Source organism: Phyllopteryx taeniolatus, chromosome 21, assembly GCF_024500385.1.
Source record: "Phyllopteryx taeniolatus isolate TA_2022b chromosome 21, UOR_Ptae_1.2, whole genome shotgun sequence".
NCBI classification, from domain to species: domain Eukaryota; kingdom Metazoa; phylum Chordata; class Actinopteri; order Syngnathiformes; family Syngnathidae; genus Phyllopteryx; species Phyllopteryx taeniolatus.
In genome coordinates, this window is record NC_084522.1 from 7269033 (window position 1) to 7294422 (window position 25390).

Below are 25390 nucleotides of genomic sequence, written 5' to 3' on the forward strand. Positions count from 1 at the left end.
TTTTATGATAATAAGGTAATATTATAACATTATTTACGTTAGTTATGTTTAGCTTGTACGGAATAAATCTAAACACATTTATTTGATCAACCGTTGCAGAATGGACAATGACGTCAAAACACCCTGTCCAGCAGTTTGAAAAACTGCCGCGCAAAAAACTTGAGTTAGGAAGAAATTTGGACTAACTATTTTTTTTATTAAAAATAGTAAATAAGGTGAAAGAAGTTTGATTCAAAATTATTAAACGATGTTACCCTGTAAGATCCTTACAATATTTTTTTAATTGATTTATAAATCCTATTGTTACTTTTCCTTCTTTTACTGCCCTAACACCTAAGTTTCCCCCCACCAATAAAATATACCTCACACACATTTAACGGCCCACTTCAATCCCCGCTGTTCAATCCGTAAAATGTACATGTTATTTTGTTTAAATGTACCGGTATCTCATTTAAATGTATGCAATCTATTTAATTTTATTGAAATGTATGCAATGTTTGCTGGCTAGCTAAATAATAAAGAAAAAGAAACGAAAGATAAGCAATATTAAAAAATACTTATATTTTAGTGTAACTAGAATAAAAAATGTGACAAACTGCCCCACAAAATAGCGAAAGCGGAAGTATGTATGAAAATGTGATCTCTATTATGTGCATTCTCTCATGCTTCTCCAACACTGGACGTGACGAACAAAAGCGGAAGTAGGTCGAAGTGAACAATCCCAAATTTCCGCCCTCTCTGTCCGTTTTAACCAATAGCAGGCGTGCTGTGGAAAACGTAGTTAAAGGTTGCCCACACAGCCCAACCGGACGTCACTAGTACACTTATTTGATGTAAAGAAAGTCACGTTGGACACAATTCACCCGGGCGCCGCGCTGTACTTACTCAGGAATCATGACGAGGAAGATCCAGGGAGCTGTATGTTGCTCATATTTCATTTTGAAACCAGCCGTAGCCGAATATTTCAACCTTGTTAGCTAAAATAGCCAGTGGACTAGAAGTAGCTAACAGAAGTGAAGTGTCATGCTGGTTTCGGCTAAATGTACGAATTTGCTAGTTCGACTGTCTAATTGTCTGCGTTTGTGCACGTCTTAGTGGTAATCAAAAAATGTACAGCTACGTTGACATAAAATGATTTTAAGACCAGGTTTAATGTGATTCCTTACATAATCAAAAGTCTTCGTTTTCATTGAGCTGTCAGGTGCCTGACAACCCTGCATAAATTTGAGACACTGTGTCCCTCACATGCAGACATTCAAAACAAAAACAACACTCAACATGTCCAGGGCTGGACACGTTGGCCTTGGGTTACACTCCCACCCAATCCCATCCCCCTTTTCCCTCTCTCAACACAACACATCCCAAACATTTGGATGTTGTACCAAAGTGGTGGGGCTGCTATTGACGTGCTGCAGACCCGTGAACTCGATTTAGTACAGTGCCATTACATGCAGTATGTCACAAAAGTGAGTTCACCCCTCACAGACCCCGCTCTGAGTACACACTTCGCTGGCTTTTAAGCCCTGCCTCCCGGTCACGTGATATTTATGCCTCTTATTTTTGTACATTTTTTGTGTGTTTCCTTGTTACCCACTAGTGTAGGTTATGTCTTCATCATGTCGCTCGTCTCCAAAGAAATCCTGGCTCATCACTGCAGTGCTCCAGAAGCTTCAGTGCACTCAGGTGCTCAGTCACGCTTACATAAAAGTTGACTACACAATATGATAATTTGATCTTTTCTTTCGTCCTCCCAGGGAAGGAAGGCACAGGGGTTTGTTATGGAAGACGCTGGCCACCATCGCTGTGGGCCTGCCGGTGTCGGCGGGCGTGCGGTACGCCGTGTCGGACCAGAGAGAGCGGCGGAAGATGAGGATAGTGACTGAAGGATTTGGTCGGTTTTGCAGGTTTGGGAACATTTTTGCATACAAACACTGGCCAGACACAACATTAGGTACTCCAGTGAAATAGTGCAGAAAGCTTCCTTTACAGAAACTGGTACCAATTTAGCTTTTATTATTGTGGTTATGGTGTATGCAGTATATCATACCAAGGGCCGCTTCTAATATTTTATCCCTTTTATGAAGCTAAAAAGGCAATGAAAATCAATGAAGATGAGCATTAGTTTAGAAAACACACATTTTTGATCCAACTCTTGGATTAGATTGGATTTTTTTTTTCTTTATTCGATTGGATTAGATAATCTAGGTGTACCTAATGAAGTGTCCAGTGAGTTGATACTTTAGGACAGGGTTGGGCAAAGTATTTTTATTTCTTTTTTGTTAAACTCATTCACAAATAACCTGGCACATCTGTTTGTTTTAAAAAATCAAATGTGGCCCTTGAGTTTGAAATTGCTCACCTGGTTTTAAAATGGCGTGTTCAGCGATTACAATTTTACAGCATTTCAACAAAAATATTTTCCCCATTTGTGTTTTAGGTCTCTGTCTGTGGGACTCGTGATATCGGTGGACTATTGGTGGACCACCAATGTGGATCTTCAGGGTCTGGATGAGGTAAGCTTCATGTCATAAAATAAGGTGTGGTCTAAAGATATTAGATAACAGTAGACAAATAATATTAAAGATGGCCACTAAAAATAGAACTGTCTCCAGCTAACTGTATCAAGACATGACCTATATTTAGTGATTAACTAACAAACCAAAACTATTATCATGCAACACTATGCCAAAAGTCCTTTCCTTTGACTGTCATGTCTTGCTAGAGCAGTCCATCCTACGCGTCGGCGATGTCGGCTTGCCACCAGAGAGCAGCGGAGAGCATGGTGGAGGGCGCCATAAAGAACGGCGGCATATACATCAAACTCGGTCAAGGTCTGTGCTCCTTCAACCACCTCCTGCCGCCCGAGTACATCCGCACCCTGCAGGTCCTGGAGGACAGAGCGTTGAACCGGCAATACAAAGAGGCGAGGACAGCGAGCAAAACAAGAGTAAGACAAGAGAGGACATGATGGGATTTCTCAGGCTTGTTTTGTTGTTGGAACAGGTGGATGCTCTTTTCCAAGAAGACTTCAACAAAAGGCCGCAGGAGATTTTTCAAACCTTCGACTATGAGCCCATAGCTGCCGCCAGCTTGGCTCAGGTTCACAAGGCGAAACTGCTGGATGGAACCTCAGTCGCTGTGAAGGTAAGCCGCTACATCCGGAAAAGACAAATCCAGTCTAAATAATTCCGCCGTCTCAGGTGCAGTACATTGACCTCAGGGACCGCTTTGACGGCGACATCAGGACATTGGAGATCCTGCTGGACATAGTCAAGTTCATGCACCCTAGTTTTGGATTCCGATGGGTCCTCAAGGTCAGAAAGCTTATCATCATCAATCCTTAACTACGGTATTTGCAGAATTTTAACCGGTTCCCAGGTGTCTTTATAGAATGAATCTGACATTCTTCCGCTACTTCTACCCAAAGGCCCAGACTCGGAGGAGAAAAGAAAGTCCTCATAAAAAGACAAAGTTAAAGCATCATTTGGATTTTCAGTCGTGTAGGCGCCACTTTATCACAAAGCCACCGAATTACACATTCGCCACTGTGTGCCGATCCACGCATGCCCCTGCCTCATTCTAGAATTGAACCAAACATTTTAGTATGAAGCTATTAAAAAGTACATTTTCCATAATGTCTATTTTAAAGATATATGCTGATTATTGTGTCTTCGATGGTCATTTAGGACCTGAAGGGGACTCTGGCTCAAGAGCTGGACTTCGAGAATGAGGCCAGGAACTCTGAGAGGTGCGCCGACGAGCTGAAACACTTCAAGTTCATTGTGGTGCCCAAAGTGTTTTGGGACCAAACCAGTAAGGTGAGGTTATGCGCTCTAAAGATGTTGACACTTCCTTATTAAAAAGCTCCTTTCTATCCTCATTTTTATCTCAAGAGAGTGTTGACTGCAGAGTTTTGCAACGGTTGTAAGATCAACAACGTGGAAGAAATCAAAAGACAAGGACTGAGCTTGAAAGATGTAAGTTGTGCACTGCAGATGCTAGAAGTTTTGTCATAAAGTCAGAAACGGGTTTATACTGTACTTCACAGACTGCAGACAAGCTGATCAGAGCGTTTGCTGAGCAAATATTCTACACGGGATTCATCCATGCTGATCCCCATCCTGGGAACGGTGAGTCTATCAGTGAACTAATTACAGGAGTTCCTCGGTTTACCAGTCTCCACGTGTACGTTTTGAGGTTCTGCGGCACAAAGAAGACAGGCTCAGTTACCGCCATACTGTTTTTCTAAGACTGCGGTGCATTTTAACTTGTGCACAAATTCGGGTTACATTGCTGCCCCAGCAATGGAATGCAATCGTTAACAGAGGACCCCTGTATACAGATGCAGAGAACAGTATGTTTCAGTACGAATAGTCCTTTAATAAAAACTTAGTAGGCAAGTTTTGCCTTCTTTTTTTTTGGGGTCAGTTCTAGTGAGGCGTGGTCCAGACAACAAGGCGGAGTTGGTGCTTTTGGATCACGGCTTATACGAATACCTCAGCCAACAGTAAGAGTCACATTGTTCAGAAGATTAGAAAAACAAATTTTCTGCTAATATTTCTACTCACCTTTAAGTGACCGTGTGGCTTTGTGTAAGCTATGGAGGTCTATAGTCCTGCGAGATGAGGCAGTGATGAAACTATACTCTAATGCCTTAGGAGTCAAAGGTAAGGCTGAATTCAACAAAGCCTTAAAATAAAATAAAATAAAAAAGCACAAGTAACAAGCTCATCCGTGCAGAGTACTTCCTCTTCTGCGAGATGCTGCTGCAGCGGCCCATCAATATGCGTGAGTTGCGGCTGTCCAACATCCTGAATCGAGAGGAGACGGCCTACATGCGCCAAATGGCCATCCACCGCTTCAACACCATCATGCAGGTGCTCAAGTCCATGCCCCGGCCCATGCTGCTGGTCTTCCGCAACATCAACACGGTCCGGAGCATCAACATCACTCTGGGAGCGCCTGTCGACCGCTACTTCGTCATGGCCAAGAGGTCGTTAAACGGGACGTGCTTACAAGCTTTATAATACTCCTACACTCACTGGGCGCTTCATTAGGAACATCAGCACCATCTATTAAGATCCAATGAAGGGGATGTATAAAAAAAGGTGAAAAAAATTCTGGGCATAAACTTTGTATTGGATCTCATTAGATTGTACAAGTGTACCTTGTAAAGAGTGTATGGAAATAACCTTTGAATAATTAGATTAATATTACCAGTGTTTCAATGTTGATAATCTTTGGCTGTCAGTGCGGTGCGATGCTGGGGGAAGATCCAGGCAGAGAGGTCTAGTATGCTGCACAGATTCTGGGTCGTCCGCTGGCTGTGGACGAGATGGGAAGGCCTCAAGTTCGAGCTCGCTTTGAGGTTAGGCTACGATACATTTTTATAATTTTTTTAAGGCCACTGACAATAATTTCTCTGATTCAGATCAGAGATGGCGATGATGAGAGTGAGCCGCTCCTTGGTAAACCTGCTGAGCTATTTGGGTCTCATCTCTCTGGATTCTGACATGTACGAGTACCTGACATAGTGCTCGGCTCTCCTACCTCACGTCATGTACCTACCACTTGACAATCGGGACCTGGCTTGTCTCGAAGTCACTCCAGCAAGCTTGCCGGGCTCGGCTCGCCAATCACAATGAACTGAGGAAAAAGCTGTAAGATGCTGTAGTTGCTAATGTCTGCTTACACTACCTGTACCGCCCTCTGAACTCTTTAAAGCAAGTATTTTGGAATATTTTAAAAGCTGATTGCTATGTTTTTATTTAAGGAAATTACACTTAGGTTTTAAATATATTAACAATTAACAAAAAAGGTAAGATGCTGCTGTTTTATAAAAAAAAAAAACAATCTGTGACATTCATTTTCCAGTGTCATACATGTACATTGGGTCAATATGATTGATTGAGATGAATGCCATTGCCAATGTTAGTTTCCTGCATTGTTAATTTGTGATTTAACTTGAGTGTGAGGGGATTTTTCTGTTTGCAATTTGGCTCCATTTTCTATTGAAGAAAATCTCAATTCCAAGGTTAAAGCAACAACCAAAATGTTCAAGTTTAACAAATTATTCTACCTCCTTTTTTCAGCCTTTGTCATTATTAACCTGATGAACAAATGAAAATAAAACATGTTTTGTATGAATTTTACTGACTTTTTTTTTTTTAACAAAAATTAATCTGAAGTAGCTAGAAAAACAATCAAAATTGGGCATAGTCAAAGACTTTCTCCATTGGGTATAAAACATCATGCAGTGTATAAAATGTGGCTCTTAGAAATGAGCTGTTACTCGGTCAATTTCCAGAAGGTCATCCAAAATCTGGAAAGAAACAAAGGGGAACCAAATAACTACAGTGTATTATATATTGATGGTATGGAATGTAATTTATTTCTGTGCTTGCTCCTTACAATGTCTTGAGTGGTACCAATCTTTTTGGCCAGCTCACTGCGCTCCATCATGCTGAGATATAAGAACTTGTTGAGGAGTTCTCCATCCAGGATGTTTCGAACAGCGTTCTGCAGGCCTCGTCGTTCAAAGTGCATCATCCTGTGAGTCGGGCGTGAAAGGGATTAAATATGTAAGAGAATATCCCAACTTCTAGTGAAAAAATACAAAAGTGGGCTGGAGAGAACCTGAAAGCTTTCGGGTTTAGACCGGCGTGATGAGGCAATAAGGTGTTGAGAGCATTCTGCAACATGAGAAGTCGTCGGTACGTCTTCTCCTGCATGGGGAGCAGCAACCCGATCCCGCCGTCCAGTGTTGCTATGTAAACAGATAAGCATTAGACACAACCGTGCATTTACCTCTGACAAAACCTGTCAAAAACAACATGGGTTCACTTACCAAACCACGTGATGTGCTTGTTGTCCCATGTCAGAGACTTTTTGCTGCTTGTGTCCATAGCCCCTCTGCACGGCATACGCCAGAACGTGTTGATGTGGGCGCCCACGCTGAAGTCTGCTCGCCTCAGCAGACGCATTCCTCCGAAGCTCTCCTTAGCTGCACGCACGAGTAACATCAGAAGTTGCGTTTGTGTATGAAGCCGTGTAGCCTCTACAATGTGACTTACCTTCAGGTAAATACATGTAGACATAAAGGTTCTTGTCACGATCCGACACTGGAAGGAAATATAAGTGAGAATGTAATAAGATGTCATTTCCCCCCACCAATGCATCCTTTTTTTTTTTTTACCCAGGAATCCAAGCTGGTTGTTATCCACCATGAACTCAATGCTGTACACCTCCAAGGGCTTGGCATCCTGTTCCCAAAACAAGATGAAAAGAGCTCAATGCCAACAAACGTTAACAGAATGATCTTCCTCAATGAAACAAGTACATGGAAGATGGCAATGTTTGTTGCTGGACTATTTAAAAAATAAAAAAATGTTGTGTTAACACTGCACTAAAGTATCAACAGTCAAGTATTTTGACAGTGATAAGAGTATGTTTTTGGCTTGATAAATACACCATTACAATGGATATGTAATAAAACAACATGTGGAGTGGAGAGTCAAAGCTTTAATTCAAACAATTTCATGAGCATTTTGCATTTACTGTTCAGGAATTGAATTTGTTCTGTGTCCAAACTAAATTTTCTCGTGAGGATAAGCGCCGCAAAGAAGGGATGGATCAAATCAATATTCCCCTTTGACATACTCTGTAATTCCATTAATTCTTTCCAGCCTCCCCAAAACCACCACAATTCTTATTTTGTTCAGTGTTTTTATGTATGAAAAAGAGCACTGTATCATATAAAGACAAAAAAACAATGAGAGAATGTACAAAAATAAACTTGCTTTATAAAGTAATTACTGTACGCTGGAACAAGCCGGGAGTCACAACAACTGTGCGTCTGAGCGGCGGCGTAGTGAGTCAGAACAATGGCCGGTTCGTCTCTGTGTGTGTCCGCTCAATAAATGGCTGAAAGTGCATTGATGGCTGTTATCCATTGTGGTGGTGTATATAGCCACAATCCTAAAAACTGTCAACTGTCACACATATGCTAGTCTTAAATAGGAATAAAATGAAACATCCCTTGGTGATACTTTACAACCGGGCGCTTGTGTCTCACCCTGCTGACGAGCGACAGAGTCTTGCTCGTCTCCTGGTAGCGCAGCAGCGAGACGCTCTTCATTAGGTCGGCAGCCAGGATAAAGTTCTTGATGCTGAACATCTGGTGGATGTAGAGCTGCGTGTCGATGAAGGCCATACCGGTCAGGTCGTTGTCCTTCAGAACCCACAGAAAGATCTGCAGGAACAGGACACCTATAAATTAGTTTTACACTATCTACAATAAAATGTAGGAAATGTAAAAGCCTTAATTCAAGTAGACCTTCTGTCCAATGGCTGACACCAAGTATCCGTTGCAGTGACACAGTGCTGTCACAGGTCCTTTCTGCTCCTTCTCATAGAGCATTTTAAACTTGTTCTTAGTGAGGGGTTGACCTGGCTCGGGCACCACTTCAATCACATCCAGGATCAAAATCTTCAAAATTAGAAAATACATTGCCTTGTTTGCCAAGAAACAAAATAAGACGCGCTCGTTTGTTCGCGTGATGCTCACTCTCCCCCTGCAGGTGACCTCCTCCCCCTGCAATACGCAGGTCCCGGCGGCGACGTAGCCCTTCAGGCCCGACACCGTCTCCTGACTCCTCAGTGCCACAGTCTTCATGCAGGTCACATGCTCCCACTCCTCCAGGTCAATCCTTGAGGAGAGAAAGGACACCAGTCAACAGAAGATGAGTAAGGATCTACAGACTTTATTCTGACTTAATACAACACCCCAAAAGACAAACAATCTCTTTTGTCCACTCTTACCGTGTGTTGGGAATGGTCTCCCAGCTAACCGGTGAGATGAGCTGGATGGAAAACCTCTCCTGCTGTGGGTTAATGTAGCGCTCGTCTGCAAAGTGGCAAAAAATGACACTTGACGCAAAGACAACGGGGAGTCGATGCAATACTGTGGAAACTGATATACAGTCACCTGCCACTTCATTAGGTACACCTTCACACCCAGTGTCAATCAAAACTGATGCGAAGGAACAATCTTTGAGAAAGCATCTGTGTCAGGTGTACCTAATATTGTGGCCAGTGTACAGTGGGGTTAAGAGAGATCTATTTATATGTGAACCTCGCTCGATGGTTTCAAACTCTTTCTCCTCTCCGGTCATCCTGGGGATGCGCGTGCACGGCTCTTTCACGCTGGTGCACACCGCATACACCTGAAGGGGACCATATTGAAATGATCTCACGATCAGACAGAAATTCCAAAAATTTTTTTGGGGCAGAGGAGGAGGAGCCTTACCTTGGTTTCCACGTGGTAGGAGACATAGTGGACGGTGCACCTCAGTGGGATCTTTCTCACTGGCCACGGGGCGTCGTAGGACAAGTAGGTGGGCAGGACGCTGATCCTTAACTCCCCCTGTTGGCACCCATAAACACATATGTTGAAGAGGTCCATATGTCATTTATCAGCAATTATGACAGTGTGTCTTGTGCAGACCTGCTTGTTGAAGTAGAGGAAACCTTTAGGGCAGTTTATGTTGTGGAAGGGGGAGAATGACTCAATGGCACCATCGATGGACATGGGGTGCAGTCTCAAGGCGCCCCGTGAGGTGACCAGCATCCAGTGAGGGGAGGGCCCGCAGATGAACACCTAGGAAGGAAGGAGCAAGCAAATGTAAATGGCAACTAGAAAATGATTTCCAAGCTCTCGCTTTCATTTTTTTTTTTTAATTTAAATTTTATTTATTTTTTTACCCCCGAGTATCCAGAGATGTCTTCAAAGTATCTAAACCTCGCAATCCGACTTTTGGCCACATTGTCATCGCTGGGGCCTCCTTCTGCCTTCTTATCTCTCTTAATTTTGGATTTCTTCTCTCGGAAGTTGATGTTGTGGGGAACCTAATAGAGGGTAAAGTTTACTACTCGAGACCAACGTCCTCCAGAAGTGAGACGATTCCCCTCGGATCCATCTGACCTTTTTGAAGCGCACTTTGAGGTTATTTTGAGGTTGCTGCTGATCATAGTGGAAGGCTTCATAGATGAGAAGCTCCTGTTCCACGTGGACCTTGGATACAAGAATATTACGGAATGGAATAATGCAGCAGAGATCTCGAGCAAATGAACAAGACGCATCATTGGGAAAGCCACTTACTAGTAAATATGGCCGGCTGCGATTGTTACCGAGAGAAACCAAAGTCACCTCCTTGACCAAGGGCATGTCTCCCTGACGTGTCACTTCCTCCTTCTTCCCTTCTCCCTGTGCTGCTGATTGGCCCGACGAGCTGTCCACAAGCACCCTCTGACCGACGGGGAAGTTCTTCACCAGGAAGACCAATCTCCAGTCTGGGAGCTGGTAAATCTTTCAAAAAAAGGAAAGACGAGTCGATGTGTAAACAACATAAATATGACATTGTGAAGAAGTCTGATGCGGCGTAGGCCTATACCTCCATGACGCCATTTTCCCGCACGATCATACACCAGTGGGTGGGCTCGGCTTTGACTGCGCTCCCCTCGCTTCCAGAGGGCCCCGCTTGTCCTGAAGAGCGATTCATTTCCTCCTTCTGGGGCGCTGCGCTGGTACTCGAGTCTCCGTACAGCATTTCCTCCTCATCGTCCACTGCATTACTGTACAAACATTTATTAACGTGAAGTGAATCTATAAAAAAAAGAAGAAAAAAATAGGTGTGAACTCTCACCTGAGGTCCTGGATGACCGTCTCCACTTCAGACATACTCCGTATGCTTGTGTCCCCCACAACGGGACAGCTCACTCTGTTCTCTGTGGTGAACATTCCGCTCACGTCTCGGTAGGCACAAAGCGCTATCACCCGTGATTGCTTGACAGGAGACAATTTGAAACTTTCCGTGAAACTCAATGCCATATGAACACTCACTGGACTCTTCATTAGATTTAATGACATCCCATTACCCCAATAACATTAACAATTCTACCTTTACATGGTTTATTGTGTTTCTACACTGCATCATACTGAGAGGTGTTTCTAATTTAGCCAAATGAGAAGGGCAACCATATGTGCTGAACATTGCCCAATGTCTTGGGCAATGTTCTGCACAAATGTCTCCGTGACTGACTTTACCGGGCTCCTTTGTTGTCATACCTAAAAATGTGAAAATTATTCTGCTTGTTGTCTGTTTCTTAGCGGGAGTTTTCCCTTCCATGTCACATACACACAGAGCATAATTTGCTGCCAAGTGTCTCCATTTCAAATGCTGATATAATTTGCTCATGCTACTCACTTTGGTTTCAACAGCCCTTATATACACTTTGCAGCTGACTATTTTTGCTCATTGTCGGACGCTGCAAATCCGAACCAATTCCAAATAACTGACGAAATTGCCTTTGTATTTGCTGTTGTGTCTTCAGTGTAAACAGTGACAGTCAGCAGGCTACAGAAGCCGGTGAGGGGGAAAAAAAAAACTTAGCATAAGCAATGCATGTCAGTGGGGATTTGAACCTACACAAAGGTGTAAAACAGAATTTGGATTTAAAAACACATACACAGAACCAAAAATCGCCCTGACAAACGCAAAATAACCAAACAAATTGATTAATTGCTGAGCCTTAGAATATAGTTTTTAATATTGGAAGTAAACCCTAGGTCTTAAGTTTAACCAGCAGAAGGCAAGTATATACAGTAGACCGGATAGGGACGGGGAATAGTGAAAACCTACAAATAATTGATGCTCATTATAATTGCCATAAGAGGTTCCCAACAAATTCTGAGACTATGTGAATCGGCAAATACCGAACCGTGAATGTGTGGGGGTCGCTGTACTCTGAAAAGCTCTCCATTTATAAAACGAGTGGAGTGAGCGAGAGGTCACTCACGGTGGAGATCTGTGGTTTTCGCAGGGAGAGCCGCTGCGTCTTCCCCATGTACGAGTCGGTCTTCAACACAAACATGGTGACCTGTCCGTCGGCCGTCATGATGACCACGTAGGGGTCCGCCACAGAGCAGTACACTATGGGAGTGCCCAGGTCCACTGGGATGAAGTGGAGTTGAGTCACTGGAGAAAAGAGTCAGGAAAACTAAATGTTATTTCATCTTTACTGTATTTTTTTATTTAGTTGTTTTTTTTTTTACCTCCTTCCAGCAGCCTGATGCCCATGGGGGAGACCTGGATGATGTATTTGTTGTCACCGATGTTCCCCGCAAACACGGTGGTTCCCTGAGTAGCAAAACCACTGGTGTCTAGCTCCATGATCTCCTGGCCAGTCTGCAGAATCTACAGTGACAGACAGATCAGAAGTAATTATAAATAACATAAAACTCCATACATTGAGTTGAGAAATGTGCTCCAACCATGGTTGAATCCTCTCGGCTCAAGATGAGGAACCCGTGCTTCTTGGCATCATCCTCCAGGGGTGGCTCTTTTTTCTGCTCTTCTTCTTTTTTCCCCTCCTCTTTCTCCTTTTCTCCCTCTTCCTTATCCTCAGCCATCTCCTTCTCACCCACATCTGACTCATCACTTTTTCCTGCCTGGATTCAGAACAAACTTGCACAAAAAAAAGAACCCCAACAAACTGATTGAAACCTGTGTTAGGTTGAAACAAAATTTACTTTTTCCTTCACTTCACTCGAGATGACCGTCCACATGTCGTGGCAACCGGGCAACTCGAAGGTGGTGACAACTTGGGGTCTGATGCTCCTCTAATAACACAACAGGAACGAGTGGGAAGGTTAAGTTCACATGAACAAGTAGTGTAGACATGCACACAAACCCTCAAAAAACATGTGGAAAATATCTCTGAGTTGTTTATAGGCCACTACGTCCATTTGCGAGGCAGCCCTGGTAGACCCAGAATTCAATGTAGCACCATCACTGGACCTGTGATTGACCTTACGACCACAGGTCTTTAGGACGGTGCAGATACCTTAAGCATGCATATCCACGCACACAAGGGGATCAGGAATAATTGGTTCACCTGAAGTACCGACAGCGCCCCGTTCTTCCCGAAGCCGGAGCACACCACCACTTCCAGGTCAGGCTCCGTGTTGGCCTGGAACTATGAGATGAAAAAGTTTTGATCAAAGTCCCGAACAGTGACACTTCTTAGTGGGATTTCAAATGTCTCTACCTCTTCTGATAGGAATGCAGGTTCACCCATGGAGGCGTTAGCACACGGCCCAATGTTCAGTATGCTATCACACACCTGCAAAGACAGAGACGATACCTTTCAGTAAAACTTGCACAGATGTAACCGTTAAGCTGTTAAAGTGAAAGCTCTAAAACTGAACAGTTGTTAAAAAAATTGCATAAATACTTATGTGACATCACATCAGAACTTGCAATACCTCAGTGGACCTCAAGAGAGTTCAGCCAACAGCAATGAAATTAATGGAGGTGCGTTTAGCTTTTTCTTTGCCTTTTTATGATGGTGACAGTTTGAATCTAGAACAGATTCATTCACTTTATTTATTTTCTATAGAAAAATCTGTTTTGAAATCCTAGCAAAATGGAAGTTAACCAGTGTCCCAGAATCTTACAGGTTCAGCTGTGCCAATGTTATTCATTTATGTATTTATTTATTTTACCTCAAAGGAGTATGTGGCCAGCTGGGTGCCTGACTGAGCCTCACTTCCATACACTTCAATCTCGTCCACTTCATCTGTAAAACCGACATTGTGTACAGCAATGAAACCAACGTAACAGCGAGCCCATTTCCAAATGGAAACGAAAACATACCCGTCCAGTTGCTGGAAGACTCGACTCTCTTCTTTTTATTTGGTGGTTCCTCCTGGAATTTAATTAGCCTTTATTAAGTCAAAAGAGTGCAAAAGCGCATCGCTTATACGGACGATCATCACACACGCACACGTTTACCTTGTCTTTTTCTCTCTCTTGGTCCTGCTTTTGTTTGACCTCGTCTGGTGGCGCCTCCTGCAGCTTTTCTGTGTACTTCAGCAGCAGTGAGTTGCCCAAGCGGGAACCCAGGAAGAGGTAACCAGGCTCCATGGTAACCATCTGAGGAGGGAGCCAACATAAAGGCACACAGTGTTGTTGTGACTTATAACTTGTCCCAACGTACAGTAATTACTTTATAAAACCAGACTATTTCTTTACATTCTCTTATGATTTATTATGTTTTCATGCAATGCAGAGCAAATTTTCTTTATTAAGAACATGTAACAAAAGATTGTGTTCTTTTTTTTTTGGGGGGGGGGGGGGGGGGGGGGGGGCTGGAAAAGACTCATTTCAATGGGAATATTGATTTGATAGATTAAAGTCATGAGTCAGAGTACCACTGTAGTTCTACTACAAGTACCGGTAGTACTTACACAGGTTGTCAGGACGCTGGCTGCTGCTTTGTCAAAATGGAAGTCCCGCACGCTCCTCATGCCGTCAGTGATGAGTGTCAACACATAACTGCAGCGAGCCAAGAGATTGGAAGGGTCGGACAACATTTATCGTCTTAATGTGATAGAATACAATACTGTAAAATACAATAGCTTCATCAACAGTGTCAATCAAAACTGTTATCGTTGAAAAGATAAAAATCTTGTATTGGACGTCATGAGCTGTCCAGTAAACACAGGTTTGTGCGCATTTAGGAATTTCATCAGACCAACTCACATTTCTCCTCCTTTCAAAGAGATAACCATCTTGTCATGGGCAATAAAGTCTGACTGGGAGCAGTCCAGGGTGATCTTTACTTCCTCTTGTATGCCTAAAAAACAAAAAAAGGTTTATAGAGTGTAATACCGCGAGAAGACTGTTAAAGGGTGTATGTTTGTGTTGTGTTTAAGGCTTACGCAGGGGGAACGCTGTGGTCCCGTTTGTCTGGGAATTAAGGGAAACTCCATACGGTGGAACACTCTGGTTCAGATATAGAAGTGAGTTCACAGCAAAAACCACCACACCACCTAAAAGCAATGGGAGTGTGACTAGAATTGACTAAAAACCAGGGACCACATTCAAGTGTAAGGGGGACAAAGGTAGTAATTAGCCTGAACTCACCGATGGGCTTGGGGACTGCCATGACCTGCGTGCAGTCGAACGGCAGATTGATGAGGGACCAGATGACCGGGTGGACCTTCTGCATGATGTTGAGAGAGATGGCGACAATGCTGCACGTGTCCTGACGCACGGCTACACGCCTGGATAAACGGAACAGAGTTTAAAAGCTCATCTATCACATTTGATTGCCATTTTAGTCGATGAAGAGGCAGTTGTGGGGCTAACCCAGGCCACGTTTGGTTGGGCTCAAACAGGATGAGCAAGGTGGGCTCGTAGTAGCCGTGGAGGAACTTCATGTCAATGATGTTGAGCAGCTTCTCGTCCAGTTCACGGACGTCGATGATATAACTCGGTAGGAAGCTGGATTTGGGTCTGCAGGGAACACGGGCAGTAAGTATTTAGACCGTCTAACACTCACTGCCTGTAAACGCTGGCCTTTCTTCAATGACTGCTTACTGCAGGGCCCCGTACATGCACTGTGCCTTTCTCCATCACATGAAAAGATGATTTACTAGAATCTAGACTTTTTTTTTTTTTTAAGGGAGAGGGACTTTTTTTCCAATTAACCTTTTGAATGGTACTTTGTTGGTGAGTTCGGAAGAAGGAGGGCATTTTTGTTAATTTCTCACCTAAAGTCAGCCCTAGTTCTACTGCGGTTGTCATGGTAACCAAAGCCATACTCAACATTTGCATGAAACAGAACCGCAGAATGCCAATGACCACTTATTAGGTGAACTGGGAAGTGTTTTAAAGTGTGAAAAAAAATGCACAAAACTACCCATTTAAATACACGCATAGACAATTATTTGGCTAGACGGCAGACTCACCCATCTCCCACTCCGCCCTCCTGCTCGTCAGTCAGCGTGTCCTTCCGGAAGGGCAGCACCACCAGTTTTGTGCCGTAGATGAGCATCACGGCGCAGCGGTTCTCTGGATCTACGCGGACAATGGGAATGTGGACGTTCTGTACGAAGCCATCCTGAAATTTTAAAAGGAGGCGGCTTGTTTTTTTTTGTCTATTTATGAAGCGTTCAGATGTAGCGAACCGGTTATTGTAAGGGTGGGGAACCTACACGCAGTGGGCCATATATGGCATACAGTGAACCCCCAGTTTTCCAGGGGATAGGACCCAAGTCCTGCCACAAGTAGCGAAAATCCGCAACTAACTGATTTCCCCCCTAAAAGGGTTTGTAGTATGTGCCACAAGATGGCAGCACAAGACTCATTTTGTCTGAAACTCCTCACTCAACTCATTTCACATTGTTTCCATGGCACCAAGATCCCAGCAGATAGCAAAAAAAACAATACTGATATTAATATAGTTTATGAGAAAATAAAAAGAAAAAAATAATTGAATAAGTACATTTGCAAATGCCGAACTGCAAATATGTACCTAGCCTATTTATTAAAGTCTAAATGACCCCTGATGTATTTGAAGCCTAATTTCTTCTACATACTCTGAGCTCTGGCTCCTCAAAGTAGTGCAGAGACAAGGTCTTCAGGTCATGTGTCCCCGGGTCATACTCCACAACAGACAACTGGTGAGAAAACACAGAAACAAATGTTAGGAAATGCTTCAAAAAAAAAATATTAAACTGACTTTAGATTATACACTACTTGGACCTTGGCATCTTTAAAACTGAGGAGTAACGCATCCCTGCTGGATCCTATAAGCTGCACGCTGGCCATGGACATGATGTTGCCGAAGAGTGAAAAACAGGCCACCTGTTCCAGTTTCTCCTTGCGAGCTTTACCATCTAATGACACAAATCATCATCACAGTGAACCACCTTACAAGGTAAGACTGATAACACAAAAAATATAACTGGACATACCTGAGGGCTTGTCAGTCTTTGATGTGCTCTGAAACAACAACAAAACGACTCATCAGAGGAAGCTTCCCGTATATTTTTGACAAACTTGACGAAACGGCGCAGCACAAATACCTCGACATCGTGAATAATCCTGTAGACAAAAAGCTGCGATGTCCCCGCGACTACGAGATTCTTCTCCTGGCTGGAAATGAAGTTGCAGTAGACAGAGAACTCCACGGCGGTGGGCGTGTGGGCCTGCCTGTGCACAGCGTACATGGCGGCAGGCTGCCCTCAGCGTCTGGCAAGTCATGTCCAAACATTAAAAATCATTAGATATCAACTACACATTGACAAGGATTCTCACCACTGATTGATTGAATGAATAGCTTAATGTAACTAAACACAACACATTATTATTATTATGATCACATATATTTAAAATTACAACCATTTAAGCAGCAAAGTACTACACTTGTATTATAATTACACCTGAGGCTAGCAAATGACTGCAAATTCTTTTTATGCCATACTTGTGTTGAGGATGCTACGGGTTTTAATCGCTAATATTGAATGAAGTATGACTCGATGAACACGTTGTTCCAAGGGGCACCGCACAGCAGTGGTGATAATGAGAGTCTTTTTAGTTTTAAGTGTAGCTCTAAGGAAACTCACGTAATTAAAAGTTAGCAGTGAAACATAGCGGCGCAGTTAGCCATGTTAGCTAGCATGAGGCTGCGTCTGCCGCAGTCGACTAATTTCCGTTTGGATAGCAATAAAAACTGTGAACGAACCTATCTCGACCACACTATCAGAATGGAGAAGACCCGCCGTTTCTTTTTTCATTTGGCATATCTCACTTAGAAAGGTTACGAACAATTTATGGGCCAAATAAGATTAATTCCTGGATATCTGGCACTGCTGCGGCTTCTGTCTTCTTCGCTTGCCTTTCTGCTCCGAAAGAAACTATGCGCCCCCAAGCGGTCATCTTTATAACTACAAAGACGATCGCTGAATAATAATAATCATAATAATAATAATCATAATAGTAATATAATAATAATAATAATATGTATCAGGACATCAGAATGTGTAATTTGGAATATTTTTTGGATACATTGCGTTATTTTCACTCTTCTTACTATTATATGAAATAGGTAACCCCGCCCCATTACATTTAAATCAAACATTTTCATTATCAGCTTTTTGCTGATTGGCTGGGAGAGGTCACATGGTACCCGCAACTTGCCAACTCTGGTTCCTAATTTCCATATCAAGGGCTCCAACAAACAATGGTTCCTCGGTTTCCTTGAGCAAAAATATTGATGCTGTGTCACCACTGTGTGAATAAGCCTTTCATGGCAACAGAAGCATCATCATTGCGTTAATGAGGCAACTTTGTAAAAGGCACTAATGAAGCGAGGGGATGTAATGGTTTGTCAGGTTATGTTCTGTGGTGCCTAATTAACAACTAATTTACTCACTTAAATGCTTTATTATCAGTCTGCCAAAGTCATTGCTGCTCACACAACACTTTTGTGCCTCTGCCATTTTGTGATAAGCAAAAAGAAATTCAACTCGAGATTTTTGGGTGTGTGTGTGTGTGTGTGTGTGTGTGCGTGCGTGCGTGCGTGCGTGCGTAATTACCTCATGCAGAATAATAATAATAATAATATGACTCATATAACCTACTTTCCATAGCTTGGTCATTGGCCAAATGTGTAAAAATGTATTAAAAATACATAATAATGTTGTATTGTTTTATTCAACAAATACTATTCCGTTCATTGCTTGTAGTATTACACATTTTTTTTCCAGTCACCAGCAGACAACATTTTTAAAATTTTATTTTATATTGAGAGCATAACACACATCAGTCATCAGCACAATCACTAGCATTGAATAAATCGTGACAAAAAAATAATAATCCCCAAAATAGTTGAAAGTTGTTGTCCATTTGGTGGCACTGTTGTCACGTTTGGCAGCAGCGGACGGAGCAGATGACATTTATATATATTTTTAAAATCAGCTTTCTTGGAATTGGTCTGCTCTCATGTGGAGGACAAAAACTATATAATAAAACGTTTGAAGGCACGTGAAGCAAAACATAATATCACACATTTGTCCCCCTACAATCGAAATCAGTACTGTTGCTTTCAAGGCAGGATTGAATTTTATCATTTTTAAACCGTGCCAAAGTTCTCATCATATCAGTAATGTACCGTCCATGTGACTCTCTGGAATGTGTAAACATTTTACAAAACAATGGCTGGAGCTGGAGGAATAACGTAGTTTCAGTTCAATGAACGGAATACAAGCTAAACTCAGTCAAGGCACTTGAAACTTTTCCTTCAGTCGTGTGACACAAATGCAAATAATCGACTTTACAGATAAGGCACCACAGTGCAGATTATATTGCACTTGTTTTTAGACTATTTATACTGGGCAAATGTGTTGAATCCCTACAACAAAAAGCAACATTATATCTGTCAAAACATGAATGCTCTTTTTTTTATATTGACACATATTATACATACTGCCTGTCATGAGACATTCTTTTTAAGGGGACATATTATGGAAAACTGACTTTTAATGGTTCATACGCAAATAGTTGGATCGGGCCTGCTCAAAAATCATGTATAAAATTAAACAACCATGTAAATCTGTTATCTGCCTATTTCTGAAAATTTGTAGGTGTGCGAGCTCTTCTTTACTTCCGCTCCACTGGTACGTGACTGTGATTAAAACACATTTACTGCCATTGACGGCTTTTGAAGTCAAATATCCACGTTAACTGGGAAGGCTGGCAGTAAATGAGTTAAAATAAACAAGTTGTGGCTTTGTGCATGCACCATTCATTTGCAGTCTGGACACAGAGGGACGAAAGACTCCATCAAAGCCAAAAGGTAAGCAGAGCTGCAATGAGTTTTGTTGGATGCACAGATTCACATCGACTGCTCGGTGAAGTTGTCGACGCAGTCGGAATTTAAAGTGACAAAGTGTAATTTTGGGGCTTGGTGACGAAGTGCTGCCTCCACGAAAGGAAAATAGAATCCACGCTGTCTTGTAAAGGCTCGCATGTGTTTTGCAGTTTGCGGTGTCTTTTTTCGATTCAGGGCTTTAAGCGGCTAGTTCTTCCCCTTGTCGTCATGGTAACAAAATCTATAATTGCCATTGGCTCAGCAGCATGTTGGACGAAATAACAGGACCACTTCCCCTACTACTTTACTTGAAATCCAAATCAAAGATTCTTATCCTTGTAAAGGCATATTTTTTGATACAGCTGTCATTAAATAGTGATAAAGTAAGTGGCCGGTAATTTTAGCTCCAATTTTAGATCATGATTGAAACTCTTAACATAACGATATGGTAGAAAGCTAAAGATAGAACAAAAGATCTTCCTCTTTTCACATGTTCATTTGATGCTGTATCTCCTGGCATTATCTACCTTTAAACATTCGGATTTTGTGTTTGTCTGCCAAAAGATTTGTGATGTTATATTCAAAATCTCCGTCATGGACTCCTGTGTATCGAAAAGCGCCGGCCAGAAGGTTCTCCTCCCAGTAGTGGTGCCAGTTCCCATATCGGTCTGCGCCAAATCCAAACACACTCACCTGCAATATGAGCACAAACGTCTCAGCAAAACGTTTCATTACGAATCGGGGTAAAAATTGCATCAGCATTGTTACCTCATCACATATGTGGATAGCGAACAGCAAGCTGAGGAAGCCGGTGGAAGGATAGCGTCCATGCCCCTCCAGCCAAGACTCATACACGTACTTGAAGAATGTTGGGTTGTAAATCAACACCTGTAGAAGATAGATAAGACAATAATTGATAATAGCAATATAACATTTGTGGGTTACAGGTCGATGGTTTTTATAATTGCATGGCTGGCTAAATTAAAAGCGCGCGGAAAGTGTGCAAGTGCACCGAATAAAGTGGTCGGTGAGTGTACGTTGGTATTAGTGCATCCTTGTAGCAGCTATGCAAATGAGAATCAAGATGTACGCAGAAGTGTGGGGGCTTTTTGCAGTATATTAAATGAAAGCATATTACGTTAAGTAGAGCAGTGATTCTGAACATAATGGTGGTGCAGGAAAAAAAAAAAAAAGAAATCACGAAATTAAATGTTCAAACTCTGCATAATGTTGCACTGGCTAAAACTTTCTTTTAATCCAGTAAATGACATGTTATGTACAGTTCAGTTGTATGTAACTTTTAAGTACAATATATTTGCATTTAGCGGCACGGTGGCCGACTGGTTAGAGCGTCAGCCTCACAGTTCTGAGGTGCGGGGTACAATCCCCGTCCCCGCCTGTGTGGAGTTTGCATGTTCTCCCCGTGCCTGCATGGGTTTTCTCCGGGCACTCCGGTTTCCTCCCACATCCCAAAAACATGCATTAATTGGAGACTCTAAAATGCCTGTAGGCATGACTGTGAGTGCGAATGGGTGTTTGTTTCTATGTGCCCTGCGATTGGCTGGCAACCAGTTCAGGGTGTTCCCCGCCTCCTGCCCGATGACAGCTGGGATAGGCTCCAGCACGCCCGCGACCCTAGTGAGGAGAAGCGGCTCAGAAAATGGATGGATGGATGGATATTTGCATTTAATCTTTGACCACTGTTTGTTATAAACATTTATTTAGGTAATGAGGTATCTGCAATACATTTTAAATGAATCGTACAGATTCAATTGTCCAAAGTACAATGGTTTATTTTCCAATATTTAAGCACACAGTAAATGTTCAAACATAAGGTTACAGTGGCTTACAAATATATTAAATATACTTTTTAGGAATAAAACCACTGCCTTGCTTTTCATTCACCCTTGGGCCTACTATACTACTGTATTGTTAGTCATTATGGTTGTATTTGGAGAGCAAAGAATTTTTAAGGTGGTAGTTGATGTAAAAAGTTTAAGAACTACTGCTCTAGTCGAGACTAACCAGTAGTTCACTGTACTGCCCTAAAATATACTTAATTTTGAACAAAATCAAACAAAAATATGCACACAATACATTTTTTTGATGTGATATTGGCAAACACATTGGCATTCATTTAAATTGAATTGGTCTCCCCCTTCTCATATTGTTTACCAGTACTAGTGTCACAGTATGAGCTCCTGCATAGCATAGTGCATTGCAAAATGGGGATGAACATTGCTGCATTGCTATAACTATAGACAAATGAAATACTGAATTCAAAACATAAAATCTTTTTTGAAAGGAAATAAATAAAAAAATACCTTATCCTTGTTTGCCTTAATCCTGGACATAACTGGAACATAAGTGCTGTTAGAGAAAAGACAAAACAAAGAGCAGGTTAGTGTGTTTTGTCATTACCTTGAAAAGCGCCATCAATTCCATTTTACGGCGTCGCTGGTGTGACACAAACATGATGCAGTAGTCTATGAACGACTTCCATCTCATTAAGGTGATGATGGCCCGGCGTCATGGTCGTTACGCCTGTTTGAACAAAGCTGATTAAATGTCACGGGAGGAAATTTCTTCTTTGCGTGCGCTTGGCTTATATTAAGTGTTTGCATTATTTTTCATATGCGTGTCAAATGCGCAGTTGTTTGTCAGCCCTGCGCTGTGACCAACCTGCAAAACTCAGCGTAAACATATATGAGATATGGTGTGAAGTTGTACAGCGTGCATGAGGTGGGATGGGACACGGTGCCTTTTATAATTAATACGGTATGCAATCCAAGCAAAACGAGAAAAAAAATCAAGCCAAGTGTGTTGTCCTCAAAGTGCCTTATTAAAATCCAGGTTATGCAGATATTTTAAAGCAATCCCTATATTTGAGTGAAAAGGCTATTAAATGCGCTGTCATGCCTTTGGTGTTCATTATGAAACAAATATGCACATTCCCACATATAAAGCCACTGAACTTCAGGACGGCCATCTTGAAATGAGGAGGGTTGCTTTAAACACTCACACAATTCGGCTTGTAAAAATGACATTTAATGGTGCAGAATGATTGCTTGGGCAACAACTGCACTTTTATTAGACACATTTGTTTGGGTTTACCTCTGGTGCGGAGAAGTATAGATTTATCTTATTATTATTTTTATTTTATTATCAGGAAGGCTCAGTCATTAAACCACAGGCCATTGAGGATTTAGCAGGCAGGGGAGAAAGTTATTGGAGGATTATTTTTGTTCTGGCAAATGCCAGTGTCATTTTTTTTTTTTTTAAAAGCATCTTAGCACGTCACCGTCACAAACTGCCTTGAAACCGCATTTATGCTGAAGTCTAACCTGATGGAACTATCACGTGATTAAAAAGAAAAAAATGCAGATTTGAAACTACACCTGATCCCATTCATCATTTTAATATGCCAACCATATTCCAAACAATAATAACTTTTATGAAGCACTTTTATGAATATAATGACCAGAACACCTGTTGTTTTATAACACTGGCTCCCAATACAAATTCTAATAATCCAAGTTTCAGTAGCTATAACTAACAAACAAACTGAAAAATGGGTATTAAACCCCAAACCAAAAGGCCATTTATTAGCCAATTTGCAGCCTGAAGAAAGTAATTTCCGGAAAAGACTGTGATTTCTTTTTTTCCCTCTCCTTTTATTCATCTTTTTCCCTTCATACAAATGTTTGAACTCAAAAAATGTGATTTTAGAAACTAATTTTGTAAGTATCCTGGATTCCAATATAGTCAAGTGACCTTCGGTCGAACGTCAAAGAAGTGATAAACTAAATGACACTAGTTTAGACGGAATACCAATAAATGCAAGTGACCCATACAATTTGTCATACTTAGGCAGCATTAGGGAAGTTTTGACAGGATTGGTCAAATATGATCAATTCTGGGACATGATTAAAGATCAACCCATTTAGAAAAAAGGTGCTGTCCTATTTTTTTTTGTATAAAAAGCCATGTGTTTGTCAGTCTCTACTATGAGATGCTCAGGAATGTGTCTTTGAGAATAAATTCTTTGTGATCAGACCACCTTGGACTCCAACCTCTTTTTCTGGTTGGACTTGAACTAAAATATGAGTCAATTAAATGAATAAATAAATAATTCACACAGTTGTTATCATTGTCTCTTTAAAATAAAATATTGATGCGTGTAGATTGCACATCTGCACGTACTGTTTAATGGTGCCCGTGGTCAAGGCGCTAATGATCCACTGCAGGTCCAGAGTCTTGAAGGGGATGAGCACCAGGCTGGTGGCGTTGTCCAGGTCCACGGCGCTTTCCGGATACATCAAGTGATGCGTTGTCCTGGCGCCCACGTCCTCTTCAAACCCAGCCGTGGGAGCTTGGTTCATTCTGGACAGAAACAGATATTCATGGAATTTACACAAATTGGGTGTGCTTTATGAGATACATCAAAACTGCCTTTCTTGGTTATTTTGAGAACAATAATAAGCACGCAAAGAGAAGCACAATGTGTCCCATTTTGGCAACTTCTGTACTCCCAAACAGCAATTTAGAACAATCCCGTGTCTATTTCCAGCACAACGCTCGGCTCCCTGTTATTACACCTAACAATACTCTCTCCTGCAGCGGAGGTAATTGCCAAGAAATGACGAGGCAGTTGGATGCTGTCAGTGCCACATAAGAGACAAATCATTAGGATGACCCCCACCACCACCTATGAGTAACATCGCCTGTCTTGTCCGCTGAGGTCTTGGCAATATCATTTTGCTCATTACTCACTCTGCTGATGACAGCTATGTAACAGCCTGACATTTTCCAGTCCAAGCGGCCTCCTTTTGCAAAAGTCATCTAGTTTCCATCAACCATGGAAAAGATATATAGTTTTGTCTTTAAACAATACTACATAGTGAATAAAAAGTCACCTCAATCATGAATTTTATGTCACTTTTTTACAGGTTTACAAGACTTTGCTGCTACAGCTACAACAGTATAGGGTGACAATATATAATTTTGTCTTCATAATTTCTAACATTCATCGAAGGATCTTAGTGTGTCAAATGTTGCAATAGTTAATTAACACCTATTCGAGAGTGCTTAATCAAAACGCAGTATTTTTGTCTTTGTAAACAGGGGCGTCGCACCCGTGTGGAAGTATTTCAACAGCCACACTTTTCCCCGGTGAAAGGGTTCAACACGCACACTTTCCCTGCTCTCATCGCACAAACTCCTTTTATTTTCATATTATAAATACGCTCTGCTCTGCGCCCCTCACATTTGTGGAAGATTTTATTTTTATTCGGTGGGTTCATTTGGGAAGTTTGAAAGAATATTTGAATTTTTACTGAATATTTTTATGCCAACTAATCTCACATAATTGTATTTTTGTTATTGTTTAATATTGTTTGCAATTTTGTATTCTAATCAATCATATGTAACAATTTTTTATTATTATATATTTTGTTCTTTTTTTAATGTGTAACTACTGAAAGTATACTTGACTTACTACTTGATGAAAATATATTTGAACGCTCATGCAATTTTATTGTTCTTTATTTGTAAATGTATTTTTGTAATTTATATAAATATATATTTTAATTATATAAATCATTTGTACATTTTTTGTATTTTTATTTCACTAATAAAAGTATACCTGACTCTTAATTCTTATGTCAACTAC

General features: G+C 41.6%; 3 protein-coding genes across 8 annotated transcripts in view; 1 reads left to right on the plus strand and 2 right to left on the minus strand.

Moving 5' to 3' along the window:
• The first annotated feature begins 761 nt into the window (after positions 1-761).
• Positions 762-6147, plus strand: adck5 (aarF domain containing kinase 5). 4 transcript variants are annotated; one of them, XR_009786082.1, is made up of 15 exons: positions 762-918; positions 1598-1683; positions 1755-1904; positions 2438-2513; positions 2723-2923; positions 3004-3144; positions 3201-3314; positions 3687-3818; positions 3894-3977; positions 4049-4130; positions 4429-4507; positions 4576-4667; positions 4741-5108; positions 5252-5368; positions 5432-5449. XR_009786082.1 is itself a non-coding variant. In XM_061759840.1 (15 exons), the coding sequence occupies exons 1-15, from the start codon at positions 895-897 to the stop codon at positions 5532-5534; spliced, it is 1734 nt and encodes a 577-aa protein (XP_061615824.1). In that variant the 5' UTR covers positions 763-894; the 3' UTR covers positions 5535-6147. The 4 variants fall into 4 exon arrangements, 3 of the variants coding, with proteins under 3 accessions (XP_061615824.1, XP_061615825.1, XP_061615826.1); XM_061759840.1 differs by having other exon boundaries at positions 763-918; positions 4741-4993; positions 5432-6147; XM_061759841.1 differs by having other exon boundaries at positions 785-918; positions 1603-1683; positions 4741-4993; positions 5432-6147.
• On the minus strand, positions 6133-17768 carry cpsf1 (cleavage and polyadenylation specific factor 1). 3 transcript variants are annotated; one of them, XM_061759839.1, is made up of 38 exons: positions 17676-17768; positions 16934-17099; positions 16823-16850; positions 16611-16744; positions 16445-16525; positions 15815-15966; positions 15213-15359; positions 14988-15127; positions 14783-14893; positions 14604-14697; positions 14309-14396; positions 13854-13994; positions 13716-13767; positions 13565-13638; positions 13108-13182; positions 12955-13035; positions 12590-12679; positions 12332-12508; positions 12113-12254; positions 11857-12035; positions 10704-10843; positions 10452-10632; positions 10160-10366; positions 9983-10072; positions 9763-9906; positions 9506-9658; positions 9308-9424; positions 9134-9224; positions 8821-8905; positions 8567-8708; positions 8336-8488; positions 8075-8251; positions 7196-7262; positions 7074-7121; positions 6848-7003; positions 6637-6766; positions 6412-6550; positions 6133-6322 (listed from the first exon to the last, which is right to left on the minus strand). In XM_061759839.1, exons 2-38 carry the CDS (start codon positions 17075-17077, stop codon positions 6275-6277), a joined length of 4398 nt encoding a protein of 1465 aa, XP_061615823.1. In that variant the 5' UTR covers positions 17078-17099; positions 17676-17768; the 3' UTR covers positions 6133-6274. The 3 variants fall into 3 exon arrangements, 2 of the variants coding, with proteins under 2 accessions (XP_061615823.1, XP_061615822.1); XM_061759838.1 differs by having other exon boundaries at positions 17593-17765; XR_009786081.1 differs by lacking the exons at positions 6133-6322; positions 6412-6550; positions 6637-6766; positions 6848-7003; positions 7074-7121 and adding an exon at positions 7800-7923 and having other exon boundaries at positions 7219-7262; positions 17593-17766.
• Positions 17769-18629: 861 nt separating this feature from the next.
• LOC133471080 (CMP-N-acetylneuraminate-beta-galactosamide-alpha-2,3-sialyltransferase 1-like) overlaps positions 18630-25390 on the minus strand; it is a 31985-nt gene continuing 25224 nt past the window's right edge. The window contains exons 4-7 of the mRNA XM_061760264.1: positions 23923-24102; positions 22044-22089; positions 20488-20607; positions 18630-20412 (exon numbers count right to left, since the gene is read on the minus strand). Coding sequence (XP_061616248.1) covers positions 20239-20412; positions 20488-20607; positions 22044-22089; positions 23923-24102 — 520 coding nt within the window. The 3' untranslated portion in view covers positions 18630-20238. The remainder of the gene's footprint in view (positions 20413-20487; positions 20608-22043; positions 22090-23922; positions 24103-25390) is intronic.